General features: G+C 38.1%; 1 protein-coding gene across 4 annotated transcripts in view; it reads right to left on the bottom strand.

Annotated features, from left to right (window-relative positions):
• FRY (FRY microtubule binding protein) overlaps nucleotides 1-15,584 on the bottom strand; it is a 323,193-nt gene that overhangs the window by 135,696 nt on the left and 171,913 nt on the right. For all 4 annotated transcript variants that reach the window (XM_074959329.1, XM_074959318.1, XM_074959340.1 and 1 more), the window contains exons 17-22: nucleotides 12,877-12,984; nucleotides 7,769-8,024; nucleotides 4,408-4,590; nucleotides 3,382-3,468; nucleotides 2,150-2,409; nucleotides 1,644-1,833 (exon numbers count right to left, since the gene is read on the bottom strand). In XM_074959329.1, the coding sequence (XP_074815430.1) occupies nucleotides 1,644-1,833; nucleotides 2,150-2,409; nucleotides 3,382-3,468; nucleotides 4,408-4,590; nucleotides 7,769-8,024; nucleotides 12,877-12,984 (1,084 nt within the window). The remainder of the gene's footprint in view (nucleotides 1-1,643; nucleotides 1,834-2,149; nucleotides 2,410-3,381; nucleotides 3,469-4,407; nucleotides 4,591-7,768; nucleotides 8,025-12,876; nucleotides 12,985-15,584) is intronic.

Below are 15,584 nucleotides of genomic sequence, written 5' to 3'. Positions count from 1 at the left end.
TTTATTCAGACTCTTAATTTTTTACATTTTTCTATGTTAGAAAATGGTGAATGTTGCATTTCTTGTTTACTAGATGATGATTAATTTTTACTAGTGATTGATGTTAAGCTCTATTTGGATGGAAATTAAATTAAAAATGCACAAAACAGCAATTTTTAATTAAATAAAACTTCCTTACAAAGCATAAGAAAAAAGTTTATTGAAACATGTTTTGCATTTAAAACTAACTGATTTATTAAACAGTTTATCCATCCATTCATCCATCAGCAGGAAGTTGAAGCAGACAAATTCAGACTGGAAATGAGATGTAAATTTTTGACAGTAAGGGTAATTCACCATTGGAACAATTTACCAAAGGTCGTGGTGGATTCTCTGTCTGTGACAATTTTGAAATCAAGATTGGATGTTTTTCTAAAAAGTATGCTCTAGGAATTGTTTTGGGGAAGTTCTATGGTCTGTGTTATATGACTAGATGATCACAATGGCCTTGGTTAAATATTGATTAAATATCAGTCTATTGTTAGTGAGTTGAACAGATTATTTCTGGTCACTACATCCTTCAAGATTTTAGAACCAGTAGATCTCATCCTTTCACATCTAGTTTTTACTGATAGATTGGAAGAAAAAAAAACAAGCTTTCCTGATTTTTCAGCTTCCAACTGGTTACTTAACTTTGCATAAACGAGTCACTGAACTGAACTAGCTGAACAAACAGAAATGAAGAAAACAGTCTCTTCATCTGCAGAAAAGATTACTGCTCTCAAAACCTGGTCTGGCACTTCACCAACTCTGGATCCAGGTGCTTAGCCAGTGACTTCCACCAATTCAGTGGGCTGACTGTCTTTAAATCTTGGCAGCAAACAAGTACTCCAATATTATTGTTTGTGGTTAATTTAAATTATTTTAATATATTATACAACGTTTAGGCCTTAACATAGGTTGTCAATTTCAAATTTAATTTTAAATAGCATATTTTTATAAATAAATCTGAATTTAAATTAAAAATCTGATTTCAATTTTTTAATCAATATTTATCCATCCTGGTTTAAACGTTTTCTGTATTTTCAAAGACAGTATTGTACTTTATTTTCATAGACAGTATTGTACTTTTTTGATTAAGTTTACAATATCAAAAAAGACTCCAGTCAATGAATTTGTAGGAACTAGTACATTTCTCAAGCTGTTACCACTAGGCCTTTGGTTTCATATCACGCTCCAGAATTGCAATAATGATGCAGAAATACATCACCTATTGTGCCTTATTGCTTATGTATGTGCTATAATAGTACTTAACAGAGTGATCTGCATTAAAAGCATGACACATGGTAAAGTTAACTTTAGCATATTATGTGCAACATTTCCACACCTTGAATATATACTACTTAGAATACGAATTAATCACATAACACAGGAATGTGCTGCAAATACCACGGGAATTGTCATATGTTTAATGGCAAATGGTGTAATGTGCTATACAAATGAATGTTTTCAATAATAAATAATAATACTTGCACCAAATCACATATATCGAAATAATCCTCAGATGTACTTTTATCGCTGCTACTTGACTTTCCCATGTAAATTCTTTTAAAAACATACTTAAAATAATTACGGAATAATTCTTCTGAAGCATGCCATGTCACCTTGTTATCGTAGCTCACTGTTCCATCGGGAGTGGTAGCCATGATCTCTGGAGTTGAAGCACGTAAGTGTCCAGGGCTCATAATACTGGGTTTCGCTACTCCAAAGCAGAGAATAAGATAGTTTCTCCACAGAGTTACATAGTTGTCTCCACTGCTTGCTGTACTGGTTTTCTTTGCATTAACAGGGATACTGGAATTTAAAAAAAAAAAAAAGTTAATTCCAGTTCCTAATTTTAATTTTCCAGAGCTTTTTTAAAAAACCAAACAAGCTAAGTAACAACAACTATACTATTAAATATTATATGATGTAAAAATAAAATCAATGAAGGCAATAAGAAAAGGAATCATTACAGTTTAAAGTGGCAATCATCATATCAAATACCAAAAGTTTGGATACTATTAGCATAGTTGGACTGTCAAACTGGTCTGAATATAGGACTAAAGAATTTACATAATAATGTCACTAACCCTTAACAAATGAAAGCCGTGTACAGAGTATCACTTACTTTGGATCCACAAGAGGCATTACTAGCTGTAACCTCGTAAAAGCATATGGCCAAGCGTAGCTAAGAGCTGTAGGACAATGTTTTGGTAAATTCTCTTGTCTAAGAAAACTGAAGAGGCAGAGAACCCATGGATCTTTAACTGACTGTGCAAATATCCAGACATGGGAAGGGCTTTTTACATCATAATGACTATTTACTAAGACTGCATTCCATTCTACCAGCCATTGCAAATCCACATTATGTGTTAATGGTAATGTAGTCTGTGGAGAGAAAAAAAAATCAATATCACAGTGGTAGTAACTTATTCCCAACTATTTAGGCCACAGTTCAGCAAGTCATTTAGGCATCTACTTCCTAAATAAAGATGCTCAAGTGTTTTGTTCAATCAAGGCATTAATCAGTTATAAATATCATTTCCTATTGGCAAGAGCTGTTCCCATCAGATGAAGAAACCATTTCTCTACTGTATATTCTTTAACTCTTTTCTTAAGAAAAATATCTATGTGAATGAAGGCTAAAAATGTGTAAATTTGGTAAATTAATTACATTAATTAAATCTGAAAAACACTGATGTTATTGGGTCATAATTGTATATACAAAATTGTTTTTATATCATATATCAAACTTTTTTATTGACAAAAACAAAACAAAGGAACGAACAATGACTAAGCAGGAGGATAGATGGGCATATGTTTTTATGTACACATTTATATACATACATATACTGACATAGATATAAATTTTCAGTGAAATTTTCAGTTTTGTTACAGACTTTTGTACCTAAGTCACTTGACTTTGAAAATTTTACCCATAAATAAAACCCCTGGAACTAAGAAGATACATACCAATCATCATTCTTACAACTTTGCTTGCATGCTGTATTCCTCTCCCTCACCCATCTGTCTTTCTGCATGATAAGGTCTTTGGGGGCAGGGACTGTGTCTTTCTTTATGTTTGTAAATCACCTAGCACAATTGGTTGCTACTGTAGTACAGTGTATATTTTATGACTGCCAGGGTAAAAATAACCACAGAACTAATACTGACATTTACCACAAAGAAGGTGCTATGTACAATAAGGGGTAGATCCTCAGCTGGTGTAAATTCTCATAACTCCACTGATTTCAATGGAACTATGACAATTTACACCAGCTGAGGATCTGCCCCTATAAACATGTAATAGCTGGTGGTATATTGCAAATGTCTATCATCAGAAAATAAACAGGTACTTACTGAATCAGAAACTGCCACATGAATAAAACTTTCAAGAATAGAAGAACTTAGCTGATCCATGACATCAATCATAGGCCTGTCATCATCCTGTACAAATTAAGGTAATAGCAGTCAACTACTTTCCTTAGCTAACTGATTCTTTTCATCTTTGTTCAATACACGAAACAGAACTGCATGAAAGATTATAAGATACAGAACTGGTAAAAAATATATTCAGGTGGTTGTCTTGATGGATACATTTTACCTTTTGTTGTATTAACCTCGAAGTCAAGCCCAGCTTGTGGTTTGAAAGGAAGTTAATTACTGGCCTTAGTTCACTGTTTACTGAACAAAAGTGCTCATCAGAAAATCCCATATGACTTGGGACATCTGGTATCAAAGGACTGAAAACCTAGCTTAACTGTTTAACTAAAGCATTCCTTTTCTATGAACACACATATTTGTGTTCTCAGGCAGCTAGATGGCTCAGTGTGTTGGGGCCACCGCACACAGCAAGACTCTACATACTTTTGTATCTGTACACAAGAAAAGAGTTAGACTTCTGTACTGTACAAGGAATATTTTATGTGAATAAAGTTAAACGTTTGTTGTGCTGTTTTTGTTGAATATACTGAGACATAGTAATAGTGAATTTTATCTTCACTAAAAATTAATAACGCAGATGATGCAAAAATTATTTGCCCAATTCAAGGAACATTTTTACAGTATACCTTTGTGTGTACTTTATAACAGAAAAAAAACTGAAAAAGGATTTGATGTTGTGCAAAACTGGATGTTCTTTGTGAACAACAGAACAGGTTTTGCAAAAAGAACGTTATTAGTGCTTTATAGTCAACAGCCCATAAACTGTAAGGTCTGCAATAATCAGACACATTAAAATGGCAAATTCCAAATAAGCCAAATGTTTTTATGTATAATAAATGTCCTCTTCCATTACATGCATTATGGTAAAGCAGCACTGTTAATTTTAGTTTAGAGCTTTATCTCTGGAAAATTTTCTTTGGAACTTCTAAAAAAAATCCATACCTCTGCCTGCCCCAGGGCGAGAAATAAAGCACGGATCTCTTTGAGAATTAAAACTGCTAGTTTACGGGTAGCAACCTGGAAACTACAAAGTAGTACCAGTGCAAATCCTTCCACAGCATGCAGTACGTTGGAATAAGGACTTCTTTCAGACTGTATCCTATGGCTGGATCCGTTTGGTATCAGCTGTAAAGAAATGAGAAAACTATACTCAAAAGAGGGAAATATTAATAGGAGATGAGGATGAGGTTACTGAGAAGTGCTCTATTTGGCCAGGACTGACCCCACCCAAGCTATCAGGCATTAACTGGGTCCCAGGAGGGGTTAGGGTGACCAGATAGCTGGTTTAAAAAATCGGGACGGGGGTGGGGGGTAATAGGTGCCTATATAAGAAAAAGCCCCCAAAATCGGGACTGTCCCTATAAAATTGGGACATCTGGTCACCATAGGTGGGGTTAAATGGCTCCATCACATTCATTGAAGGAATGAGGATTGGCTCTCTTAGTGGCTCTCCACTTAATTCATGGTTAAGCCCACTGCTAAATGCCACTATCCTCCTCCTGCAAGGTGGCATGATGGTGGACAAGGGAGTACATAGTTTGTGAGGATTTAAGACTTCCTCTCATCCTTCAGGTTAACAGGATCCACTAGGCCCTCCTAGGTATTGTGCTCTTTCCCACATGCTGACCCTCTGAAGCCTATTACCTGCACTGGACACCAGCCACAAGTCGCAACACTATTTATTGAAATTTATTTAACCCTTCCCCCTTTTTAAGTATTTTCATAAGTACCTTTACTTATCCTTATTATGCCTCCAGGATACCCACTAGATATCTTATCATTCTTGCCCAGAGGGAAAAATTCCTCCCTGATCCCAAAAAACAACTGGATTAGACCCACAGCAGGCCTGGAAAGCAGAGGAGAATTAAGGTTTCCTGGAACCCTGGGCCAGAGCAAGTGGTGGGCCCCACCCCATCCCTTCCACCTGCTGCCCCGCTCCTATTCCAGCTCCTCCACCTGCAGCCCCGCCCATAGCCACACCCCTTTCTGCCTCTTCTCCAGGGCCCTGCCCCCATTCCACCCACGGTCCCCCCATTCTGCACCCCCACTGCAGCCCCGCAACCATTTTGCTAGTTTCTGGGCCCCCCTCCCCCCCCCACTGCAGCCCCAAGACCGGAGAAGCTCTGTTCCCCCGCCACAGCCCCAGGCTGTAGCAGGGAGTGAAAGCTACCCCAGCCCTGAGGCTGCAGCAGGTAGCGAGAGCTCCTTCAGTCCCGGGGCTTCTGCGGGGGACCAGGGTCAGGGCGCTGGGGGCTTCCCCTGCCACCCTGGGCTTTTGCTGGGGAGCGGGGGTATGAGGGCACAGGGGCTTCTCCTGCTGTGCCTGCCTGGTGCTGCTACTGGGGAGCAGGGTCAGGCATGGGGGCTTTCCCTGTCTTCCCTGCCCACCCGGCAGCCAGGGCTCTGGGGCCCCTGAGTTGTCCGGGACCCCTGGGCACGGGCCCCGTAGGCCCAGTGCCTAATCTGTCACTGCTGGAAACCCAGCTCTGACAACGAAAGTACCTACTGGGCAGATGGGACAGCTTTCAGCAAGAAGAAAGCTGCAGTGTGCCCAGGAATGCTTAAACATGCCTGGAGAGGGGGTTTTGCTGGAACCAATCAGCTCCCTCACCATCCCTTGAATTGACCAATGTGGCAGCTGAGGGAAGTGAAGCTCCACTCCATTGTCCAGAGCCCCAGCCACCTTTATAACTGCAAGATACCCATTTGCATTCTGGGCAGGAACAGAAGATAGGAAGGGGGACAATTGTTTTTCAGATGCTGGCTCAAAATAAGCAATGAGCATTTCTGCATGCAGGATCAAGGCCTTACAGCAGATCATTAAATAATTGTGTTAATCTCAGTGCTGATGATGTCAAGCATTCAAATATCATGAGTCAGCCTCCTGCAAATGATAATACTGATAAAAAATAAAACCAAAATAAAGGGAGGAGGATGTCTTTTTAGTTGTCTTCTGGTTTTTGAGCCTTTAAGGTGCACTCAGGTCATGTTTTCAAGTTTTCTTCCCCGACTATACAGTCTGGAAACTTAATTTCATTTTTAAATGAAAGCTGAGATTCTCATGTAATCACGGGACTCCAAAAACTGGGGGCTTTCAGAAAAAATGAATATTGCAAGACTCAATAAAATCATGAGAGTCGGCAACATTGTGAAGCATAGTGACCTCCTCTAAAAACACATTGGGTCTATATAGTATTATTTATTCAACTTAATCTACCATGATATTTCGTGACATAGGTGTTAATTTGGTGCTAGTATAGTGAAATACATGAGAAAGATAGAGTGATAAATTTTGGAAAGCATGACCAAATCTTTTAGACTTTGTCAGATTGTTTAGGGAATACAAACAAAAAAATTATTGAAAATTTCTATTAAAAGCAAATGGTTTGTTCAGTTTCTTGCTCAGCTGATTTTCAAAAAGTGCTGATCATGCACCTACTGTTGAAAATTAAGCCCTTTTACAATATCTCAGTTTGGGCACCTAAAATACTGAGACACCTAAATTCACTTTTGAAAATCCTGGCTATAAATGCTTATTTATCCAAACAAAATGGAAGATAAGGAATTTATTTGGATATATGGGAATTCAGATAAACTAAGTTTTTCATGTTAGTGATGGCCATTGGGGGACATAATCTTAATCACATAATGATTTTTTGGATGAGTGGGGCTTTATTGTTGCTCATAAAAGTAATTAATTGGAAAAAATCATTTTAGTCCCTTTGATGTTACCAGTTAGATAGATAGATAGATAGATAGTCATGAGACAATGTAACACTTAGGAAGGGTTTATATAGATGCTCACAAACCAGTGATCACAGATCATGAATATGTCAAATTCTAGAAAGTTTGAAGGGTTAAACAGAAAAACATTATGGCATTTTAGCATTATCTGTAAGTTACAGTGCTGGGAAAAAGTCTTCCTGTCAGCCCCACCACTTTTATGTGGTTTTATTAACAAGCCTATTTTGGTTTGACATACATTCTCCTATGTTGCTGCACTACAATGACATGTACTATGCTGCAAAGGGTAACAGCTGTTCTAGGTACACTTAATCCTGCCTCAGCATGGGTGGATGGACTAGTCGATAACCTATTCAGGTCCCTTCCAGCCCTACATTTCTATGCTTCTATGAGACAGCTGAACTAACTGTTTTATGGAAAAAAGTCTAACAGCAGTGAATTCTGCTGGAGCACAACTTGAGTAAATAAGGCATACATAAAACAGAACAATATCCAGGAAAAGTTAAATAACGTCATAAATGAGTATAACTATTGGAATGCAGTTCACTTTTATTCATACCTCTGATGATCTGCTTTTTGTCTGTTCACTGGCTTTTCCTGGAGTGTGTATTACAAGTTTCCATTGTGTAAGCAACTGTAGCAGCAACTTCAGAGAAGTATCAAGAAGAGTGTGATGCATATCATTCACTTCGCGTAGTAGGAAGTTAGTAAAACCAAAGAGCACATCCTCTCTCCAGTCAACAAAGTCAACAAGTAGACCCTGAAGAGAATTTTGTGCAATGTGCCGAAGTTCATCATCCATGTGGATAGAGAGTCTGCATGTTAAAATAAAAATGACACTAAAAATGTAAACACCATTAAATGGTGTAAGTGAGTAAAGTAGAAATTAACACTGACAGAAATTCCCCAAAGTTAATATAAAATTTCATAAAACTATTCAAGCTTTTATTGTTATTGACCACAATCACCATTGTCGACATTTTATAGAAATTCTTGCTACACCAGTACTTGAATACATACATAGATCCAAAAGATATGTTTGCTCCAGTCCAAAAAGATACTATAGAGCAGCTTTGTGAGCAACTTATTTTTTTTCACTTACAAGAGCATGTTTCAAGATAGTTGAAATATGGCAACTTTGCAGTTTCTCAGAACAAAGAAAACTGCTGACTTGATCACTTATGAGAGCAAAAGTCTTTCAGGATAATGTGTGCACCTCAGATTTTTTATTTTTTACTTCCAAGATAAAATCAAACAAACAAACAAAAACAAACAAAAAACTCCCATGTGTCAGTAGAACAATTAAAATTAACCTTCAACTAAGAAGAAGCAAATTATAATTACTGAGAGAGAATCTTTAAATGAAATTAAAAATTCCTAACTAGAACACAAACATTGCCTCATACTTTCATTTCTTCTGGGAAATAGAAATAGAAACCACAGCTCCATCATACTCTCCGTTTTTTAAGAACTAGAAGTCTATCCTCCCAAAGCATTTTCTAAGGAACTGGCATTGTAGATCCCATTTTCTCTATTTCTATATTTGCACCTCATTTGTGTCCTTTTCTGATGGACCACAATCCATGTTTCCTCTTTAAAACAAAATGAGAAAGTCACTTCATAGCTTGTAGCTGGGCAGAATGAAACACTTAAAGATCAGTATGCTCATCACATTTTTAAGTTTGTCACTTCCACAGTGTACTAAGTCTTCATTAACCAAAAGGTAGTAATATTAATGGATGGGTTAGCATCCACTTTCCAAGTATTTAAATTTAGTTGTCCCTGAATAATTAGAAATGAGGATATATTTGTGAATAAATAGAGAAAAATCTAGAGGCCCTAATAATATGCAGTGGACCAAATTCTTTTCCATTAAAATTGTATGATGTGGTATACTTGAGAGAAGAATTTGGTTCAGTGTGTGTTAAAGTGAAGTTAATTGACTCCAACCAGTCCGAAAATTCTTCATAGGCAGGTCAAAGACTGTTTTATTCTATGCAAGGAAAGTCTAATTGCCATGAAACTTCACCAACAGGTTCTACCCCAGTCAGCAAAGGGCAAAACAGCTCCTGTGGGTACCTTTGAGGCCTGTCAAACCTGAGATGGGCAGCTTCTTAAAAGTAAGTATCCAAGCCCAGTGCAGGGTGGGCACTCAGAGGGAAGCAGAACTAGAGCGCAGAGCAGGGGCTGCTTACCCAGGAGAGCTGCTTAAGAGCCTTTGCTGCATGGACCCTCTGGAGACACAGAGGGACCACCTTTAATTCATTTTTCTTTCATTAGGGCCCAGGGCACTCAGCCTGGGCAACCTTAAACATACAGGGGATTAGGAACCCTTTCACAGAGACTATTGACCTTCTGCCTTGTGCCTTCTGCCAGATTGTTTTGCAGACTGCAGGATTATTTTGTTTCCCTTTTACATTTTGAACGGCTGTTATGCCCAGAAGGGAGAGAGCTGCCTCCCTCAGACTTCTAGTCAGAGGACCGCACCCCACATTCCAAACCAGAGCTACAGAAAGGTTTACAGTCAGGAAAAGAACATCTGGGATGAGAGAGGTGCTCACCCTCACCACTATAGGTATAACTTGTGACATATCCACATGAAATTCTTAACAAATTGGGAATTACTGTATTTCTCTGACTCTAAAGGAAGGCAATTTATCACCTTCGCCTCTGGACACTAAAGATCACAAAACCAAGCAATAAACTCAGATTATGACTGAGTCATTCATGAAATGACTCTTTCTAAGGGTACGTCTACACTACCTGTTGGATCAGCGAGTAGTGATCGATCTATCAGGGATCGATTTATTGCATCTAGTGTAGACGTGATAAATCGATCCCCGATCGCTCTGCTGTCCACTCCTGTACTCCACCGTGGCGAGAGGCGGAAGTAGAGTCGACGGGGGAGCAGCGGCAGTCGACGCCGTGCCATGAGGATGCGAGGTAAGTCGACCTAAGATACATAGACTTCAGCTACACTATTCTCGTAGCTGAAGTTATGTATCTTAGGTCGATCCCCCCCTCCGCAGTGTAGACCAGGCCTAATTGACACATGGAGGTAGTGGAAAACAAAACACAGACTAAAACTGCCTCCAAGCTCAAGTTACTGTATAAATGCATTGGACAACATTATCAAGAGAGATTAGAAATAAACCTAGTATAAAACCATAGCTCTGTAATACTATGGCAGTGGAGTCAGTAGAAAGGACATGAATTTGAAGAGTTACCATGGCTGCATTAAGAATTTCTTCTTATTACTCAGATATAGGACTTTATGAGAAGAACTCTTTCTGGTAAATAATTTGGCTTGGCAAAGTTGTTTTTAGGATGAAGCAGATCAGGTGATGTCAAGAAAATATAAAGACAAGTCATCCTGTACTATATTGGTGGTAGTAAATACTTTGGTTTCTCACAATTCTTACTGAGCAAGAAAGATCACCAAAGCCAGTAAAGCCACTTGTTTTCACTTCAGACTCTTAAATCTAAAACCTACCTTGGGGATTTGTAATGAATGGATCCAGTGGGCAGCAAAAGGCAGAATATGAGCTTGACATCTGCTTTGCTGCTCATAATTTGAATACAGCTGTCTTGGAAGAAAATCTGGTTTTTGAGTTACAGATTCTTTCTGGGATTTGCCAAAAGACACATCTGTTCTAAGGATGAAAATTCAAACTAAAAGAATCTGTTAAACCAGAGATGTTGTTTAATCTTGAGAAAGAAAAACACATTAATAGCTTTTTGTCCAAACATCAGAGCTCACACAGACCACTACTGAAAGGTGGCCCAGGACTCTGGATTGCTCTTTTCAAAAGGATTATAGTTAGGAAAGGTTGAATCCCCAAAACTTTAGATTCCGGTATGGATTTTAGTCACAAAATGTGATGAGTCCTGAACCTGAAGTGAGAAAATATTGTAACATATTATGCAGCATCTCCAGACCAGTAAAGTCGGAGCCCTTGGGATGCAGCATGGGTGGCAAGAGAAGACTGGTGTGAGGGAAATAGCCCATATTTGAGTTGAGACTGGGAAAACTTTCATTGTTTTATAGTGAATGCACTTTATTCTGATAAAGATGTAAAAACAATTTTGTGTCTCTAGGTTAAAGGTTAAAGGAGTAGTTCATAAACTTCCATCGAGATAAGACCCTCATGTTACTCCCTAGTTGCCTTTCAAGGAAGCAACAACTGCCATAGGCCCATCAAAGAATGGTGATTGAGTGCATGTGCTGACAAGTCATTACTAAGCTACTAAAATATTAAGCATGGGCCCCACATCCATTATCCCACATGGAAGCTGGTACCACAGCACAAGGGAGTTGGGCAGAATCAACCTCTTTAAAACTCTAACCCCGAGACTCCACCCTGTATAGTTTAGACACAACCTAGGATGTGGCCCAAATTGGTTGGACACTTATCTGATAATAATGGTGGCCACAATGACTTGCTTTGTCACTGTAATCCAATAATAATTCCATTTTAAGAGGAATATGTTGAAATCACTTAGCAAAGTCACCCTGACACCAGAATTGAGATATAATGGCAAAGGGTTCTGTGCTGAAAGTTCTTTGCTACCATCATCTCTTATCATAACTGTCGTACAACTGAATCTTCTCAGACTTGGACCGTGTCACTGCTATGACATCTACCAGCCCACCTCCATTGTATAGATGCCGTGCCTTAATCCCTCTCCTTCATGATAGTGATACTGTATCCAGACAAATCAGAGGTAAGGACCCCAGCTCTGGGAGATAGAGAGACCCAAGCACTCCTACCTCTCTATTTTTTCTCTTTTAATTAAAAATAATTATGATTAGGCTTGGAAAGATTAGATTTTTATTGGTAAATGTCAATTTCACTGTACACTCACAAACTGATGTAAAAATATTTCCAACAATAATAATAGAAATTTACAGATAGGCAAAGTAAGAAAAACGCTGCTTGAGAACTTATTAGAGTTTGATTTAAGGATATTTATTTTGTATATTTTGACGTGATGTTGACAATTTGTGTTTTAACATTTATAAAGCTTTAACTTTTTGAATTTTAACTTCTACTGTCATTAGACAATTATTGTCTGACACCTCATTGTTTGAAACCCCTACATAACTGTGAAAATTGAAACGAATAAAAATTGAAGAAAATGCTTAGAAAATAAACATTGATATTATCTGTCAAAATGATAAAAAAATAAAAATCAAATTCTGCTAAGTTTAGTTATGATGTACTAGTAAGAAGAATGTGAAAACACACCATCTCTAGTACATTATGTTTTGCCAAGTTGATGTGTAGGATTCATAATCCAAAACTGAATTTTAAAAGTTTGTTTTCTCTCTTCTCTTGTTTAACATACGATTATGGTAAAAATAGTGAGAATTATATATTCTTCATATTACAAAAGAACAGTTTGTTTTCAAAGTGCTACCAAGGGGGTGAATCTATGTGCTGAATCACAGCGTGAAAAACATCTTAAGAAAGTACATTTGTTTCTGTATCACATTTGGGGTCTTAGGTATAATGTCTCCTTGGTCATAATGCTGCTCAGGTCAGTTGAATCTTAAACTTTAATAAGAGATTAGTTTGCACATCTATGTGCCTCTAAGAAATAATTACACAGACTGGTGCTCATTCTATTCCTGCTGATCAATCTTTTCAGTGTTTACACACTTACCTTGCCAGCAAGTCAATCAGCTCAAGTTTTGACATTCCATCAGGAAGCAATCGAGGAATAGCAGCAACACATGTTCTGAAAAGATCTATTTTCGGTTTTCTCTCACCACTGAAAATTTGAAACAGAATGTATGGATCACCGGAAGCTGACCAAACTTGAGAAATAAACATATTCAAGGATCTATAGTTTTGCTAAAATGTTTTGGAAGAGATATAAAACATCTAAAAAAAATGTATCTGCTTGAGTGCCAGACCACTGGTAAGGTTCTTGGCAAAAAGTCTAAGCACTAACAATATAACAACAAGGAAACTTCTCTGAAATAAATGACTGGCTTTAGCTGTTCTTGGAGACATGACTACCAAAACATTTGCTTATTTTTGTGGACTTACTGTAAAACGTATCATTTACCGATTCACAGTACAGTATTTAAGAAGACCAACATAATACACAGATTAAAGCACCAGATTCTGGCCCTCTCTATGGCACTGGCAAGGAGGACATCTCACACCACCCGCAGAGCACTTAGGAATTTGGAAGTGGGGAGAGAAGGGGCGGCCCAGCCAGCGGCCAGAGCACCTGTGTTGATCCCCAGATGATGTAACAACCTCTTGAAGGCTGTTACGGGCTGGCACAATTTATAGCAACCCTAAGTCTGCTCTAAATTGTGCAATGGCCAAACTGCTTCCTGGCAGCCCTGAGGATTGGGTGAGCATAAAGCTCTGTCAGAACCAAGGCCAAGGCCAAAATCTTGAAATTTCTTAAAAGCAGGCTTTCAACCAATGATTATCTTAATGACAGATATTGCAACAAGCATGGGTTCTAGTTGTGCCACTTCTTATGATCATTACAAATATTTCTGTGAGAATGCAGAAGTAGAGTAGAAATCCTTCCTATAGTCTCCAAAAAATGATCATTAATTTGACTATTTTTACCAAATCTTCTGCTATTTGGCTATCTGGCATTAGTTACCCATATAAATAAGCTAACCAAAGTACAATATTTTAACAGACATAGTCTTTCACACAATTAATTATTTGTATTGCAGTAGGACCTGGAGGTCCCAGCCAAGATCAGTACCCTGCTGTGGTAGGTACTCTACAAAAATGTATAGTAAGGGAGAGACTCTGTCTTGAAAATCTTACAGTCTAAATAGACAAAGGATGGGAGGGGAAACCAAGGCACAGAGAATTGATGAGACTTTCCCAAAGTCATAGAACCAGCTCTCCTGAGTCCCAGTCCACTACCCTCTCTAGACTACATAGGGTATTAAATTTGGATATCTTATTCTCATGATAAATAACACAGATGGCATTCATTTAGAAACACTAGAGACTAGAGAACATCACCATTTTAATGCATTCTTGAAACTATTAATGTTACAGATACAAACAGAGTCTATACTTATTATAATATGAAGATGTGAATTTAATCGTAGTTTTGTGGCCCTACTTGGCAGCCATGATTGCTCAGCACATTTTCATACATTCATCAGCTTGAATTTGGACTGTCAAAAATATAACAAATCCAAATGAATGTTCAATGTACTCTGCTTCCACTGTATAATGCATGAATATTATTTTTCCTGATGAATTACTTGCTCTAGCTCATGAAAGCTTATGCTCAAATAAATTGGTTGGTCTCTAATGTGCCACAAGTACTCCTTTTCTTTTTACGTATACAGACTAACACGGCTGCTACTCTGAAACTTAATAGTATCTGTATCTTAAAGCGTATCTTATTTGAATAGACTCCCATTATGAAGTTCTGCATTTACTTGTGAAGTGCGTTGAGATCCACTAATGAAAAGCATGATGTAAGAGCTAGGCATTGTTATTATCTCTAAATTATAACTTTTCATCTGAGAACTTAACAATCTGGTGATCTGTCCTAGTACTTCATTAATACCGATATCACTACAAGATAAAATTTGCAGGGCTTCTAGCTAGACAAAGCAGGTTCAGTATTAGACATTTAATTAGTAAAGAATTCTTTGCTAGCAGTCACTAGGGCTAATAGTTCGTGCGTTGAGTGGAAGCTTGTGAGCTAACAGTTCAAGAAGAAACCTTTATAATGGTAGATGTGAAAATATTTATAAATATTATGTCTCTAGGCTGTTCCAGTAGTTTAGCAACTGTTCAGAGCACTCCTATGGGAGGATCCTAATCTGACAAGCCTTCATGTTCAGACATTATCTGGGCTAGTGAGGGTTCTGTGGACATAGCATGCAAGATTTTACTAAGGAATGGCTGACATGGCTCTGCAGTGATCTCTTTGATTGATTCAGGAACTCATATGATGAATTCTGGATGAAGTTGCTTCCACCTGTTTTCAGCTGGAAGGACAGTATTTGCATGTTGAGGGTGGGAAATTAAAGCAGACTAGAAAGGATTTTTTTTAAGTCTACAAAAATTATTACAGTAATTGTAAAAGAATGTGTATATGCAACTTTGGCATATGATGGCTTTGAGTGTAGTGCAGAGATTGGTAGACCCCTGCGCAGATGCAAAATTTGTATCTGCATCTGAAGCGATCTACAAAGATGGTCCGTGGATGTGGATATCCGGGGATGTAAGTGGATATCCGCATATTTGCAGGGATCTAGATATAAAATTTGGATCTGCATCCATCAGCGATCTGCAAATATAAAGCGGATACCCACAGATTTGCAGGGCTCGAGCAATCAGCGGCTCTGCAAACATTTAGGAACT

This window comes from Natator depressus, chromosome 1 (assembly GCF_965152275.1).
Source record: "Natator depressus isolate rNatDep1 chromosome 1, rNatDep2.hap1, whole genome shotgun sequence".
NCBI lineage: Eukaryota > Metazoa > Chordata > Testudines > Cheloniidae > Natator > Natator depressus.
Note: the sequence above shows the minus strand (reverse complement) of the source record. Positions and strands in the feature narration are given on the sequence as shown.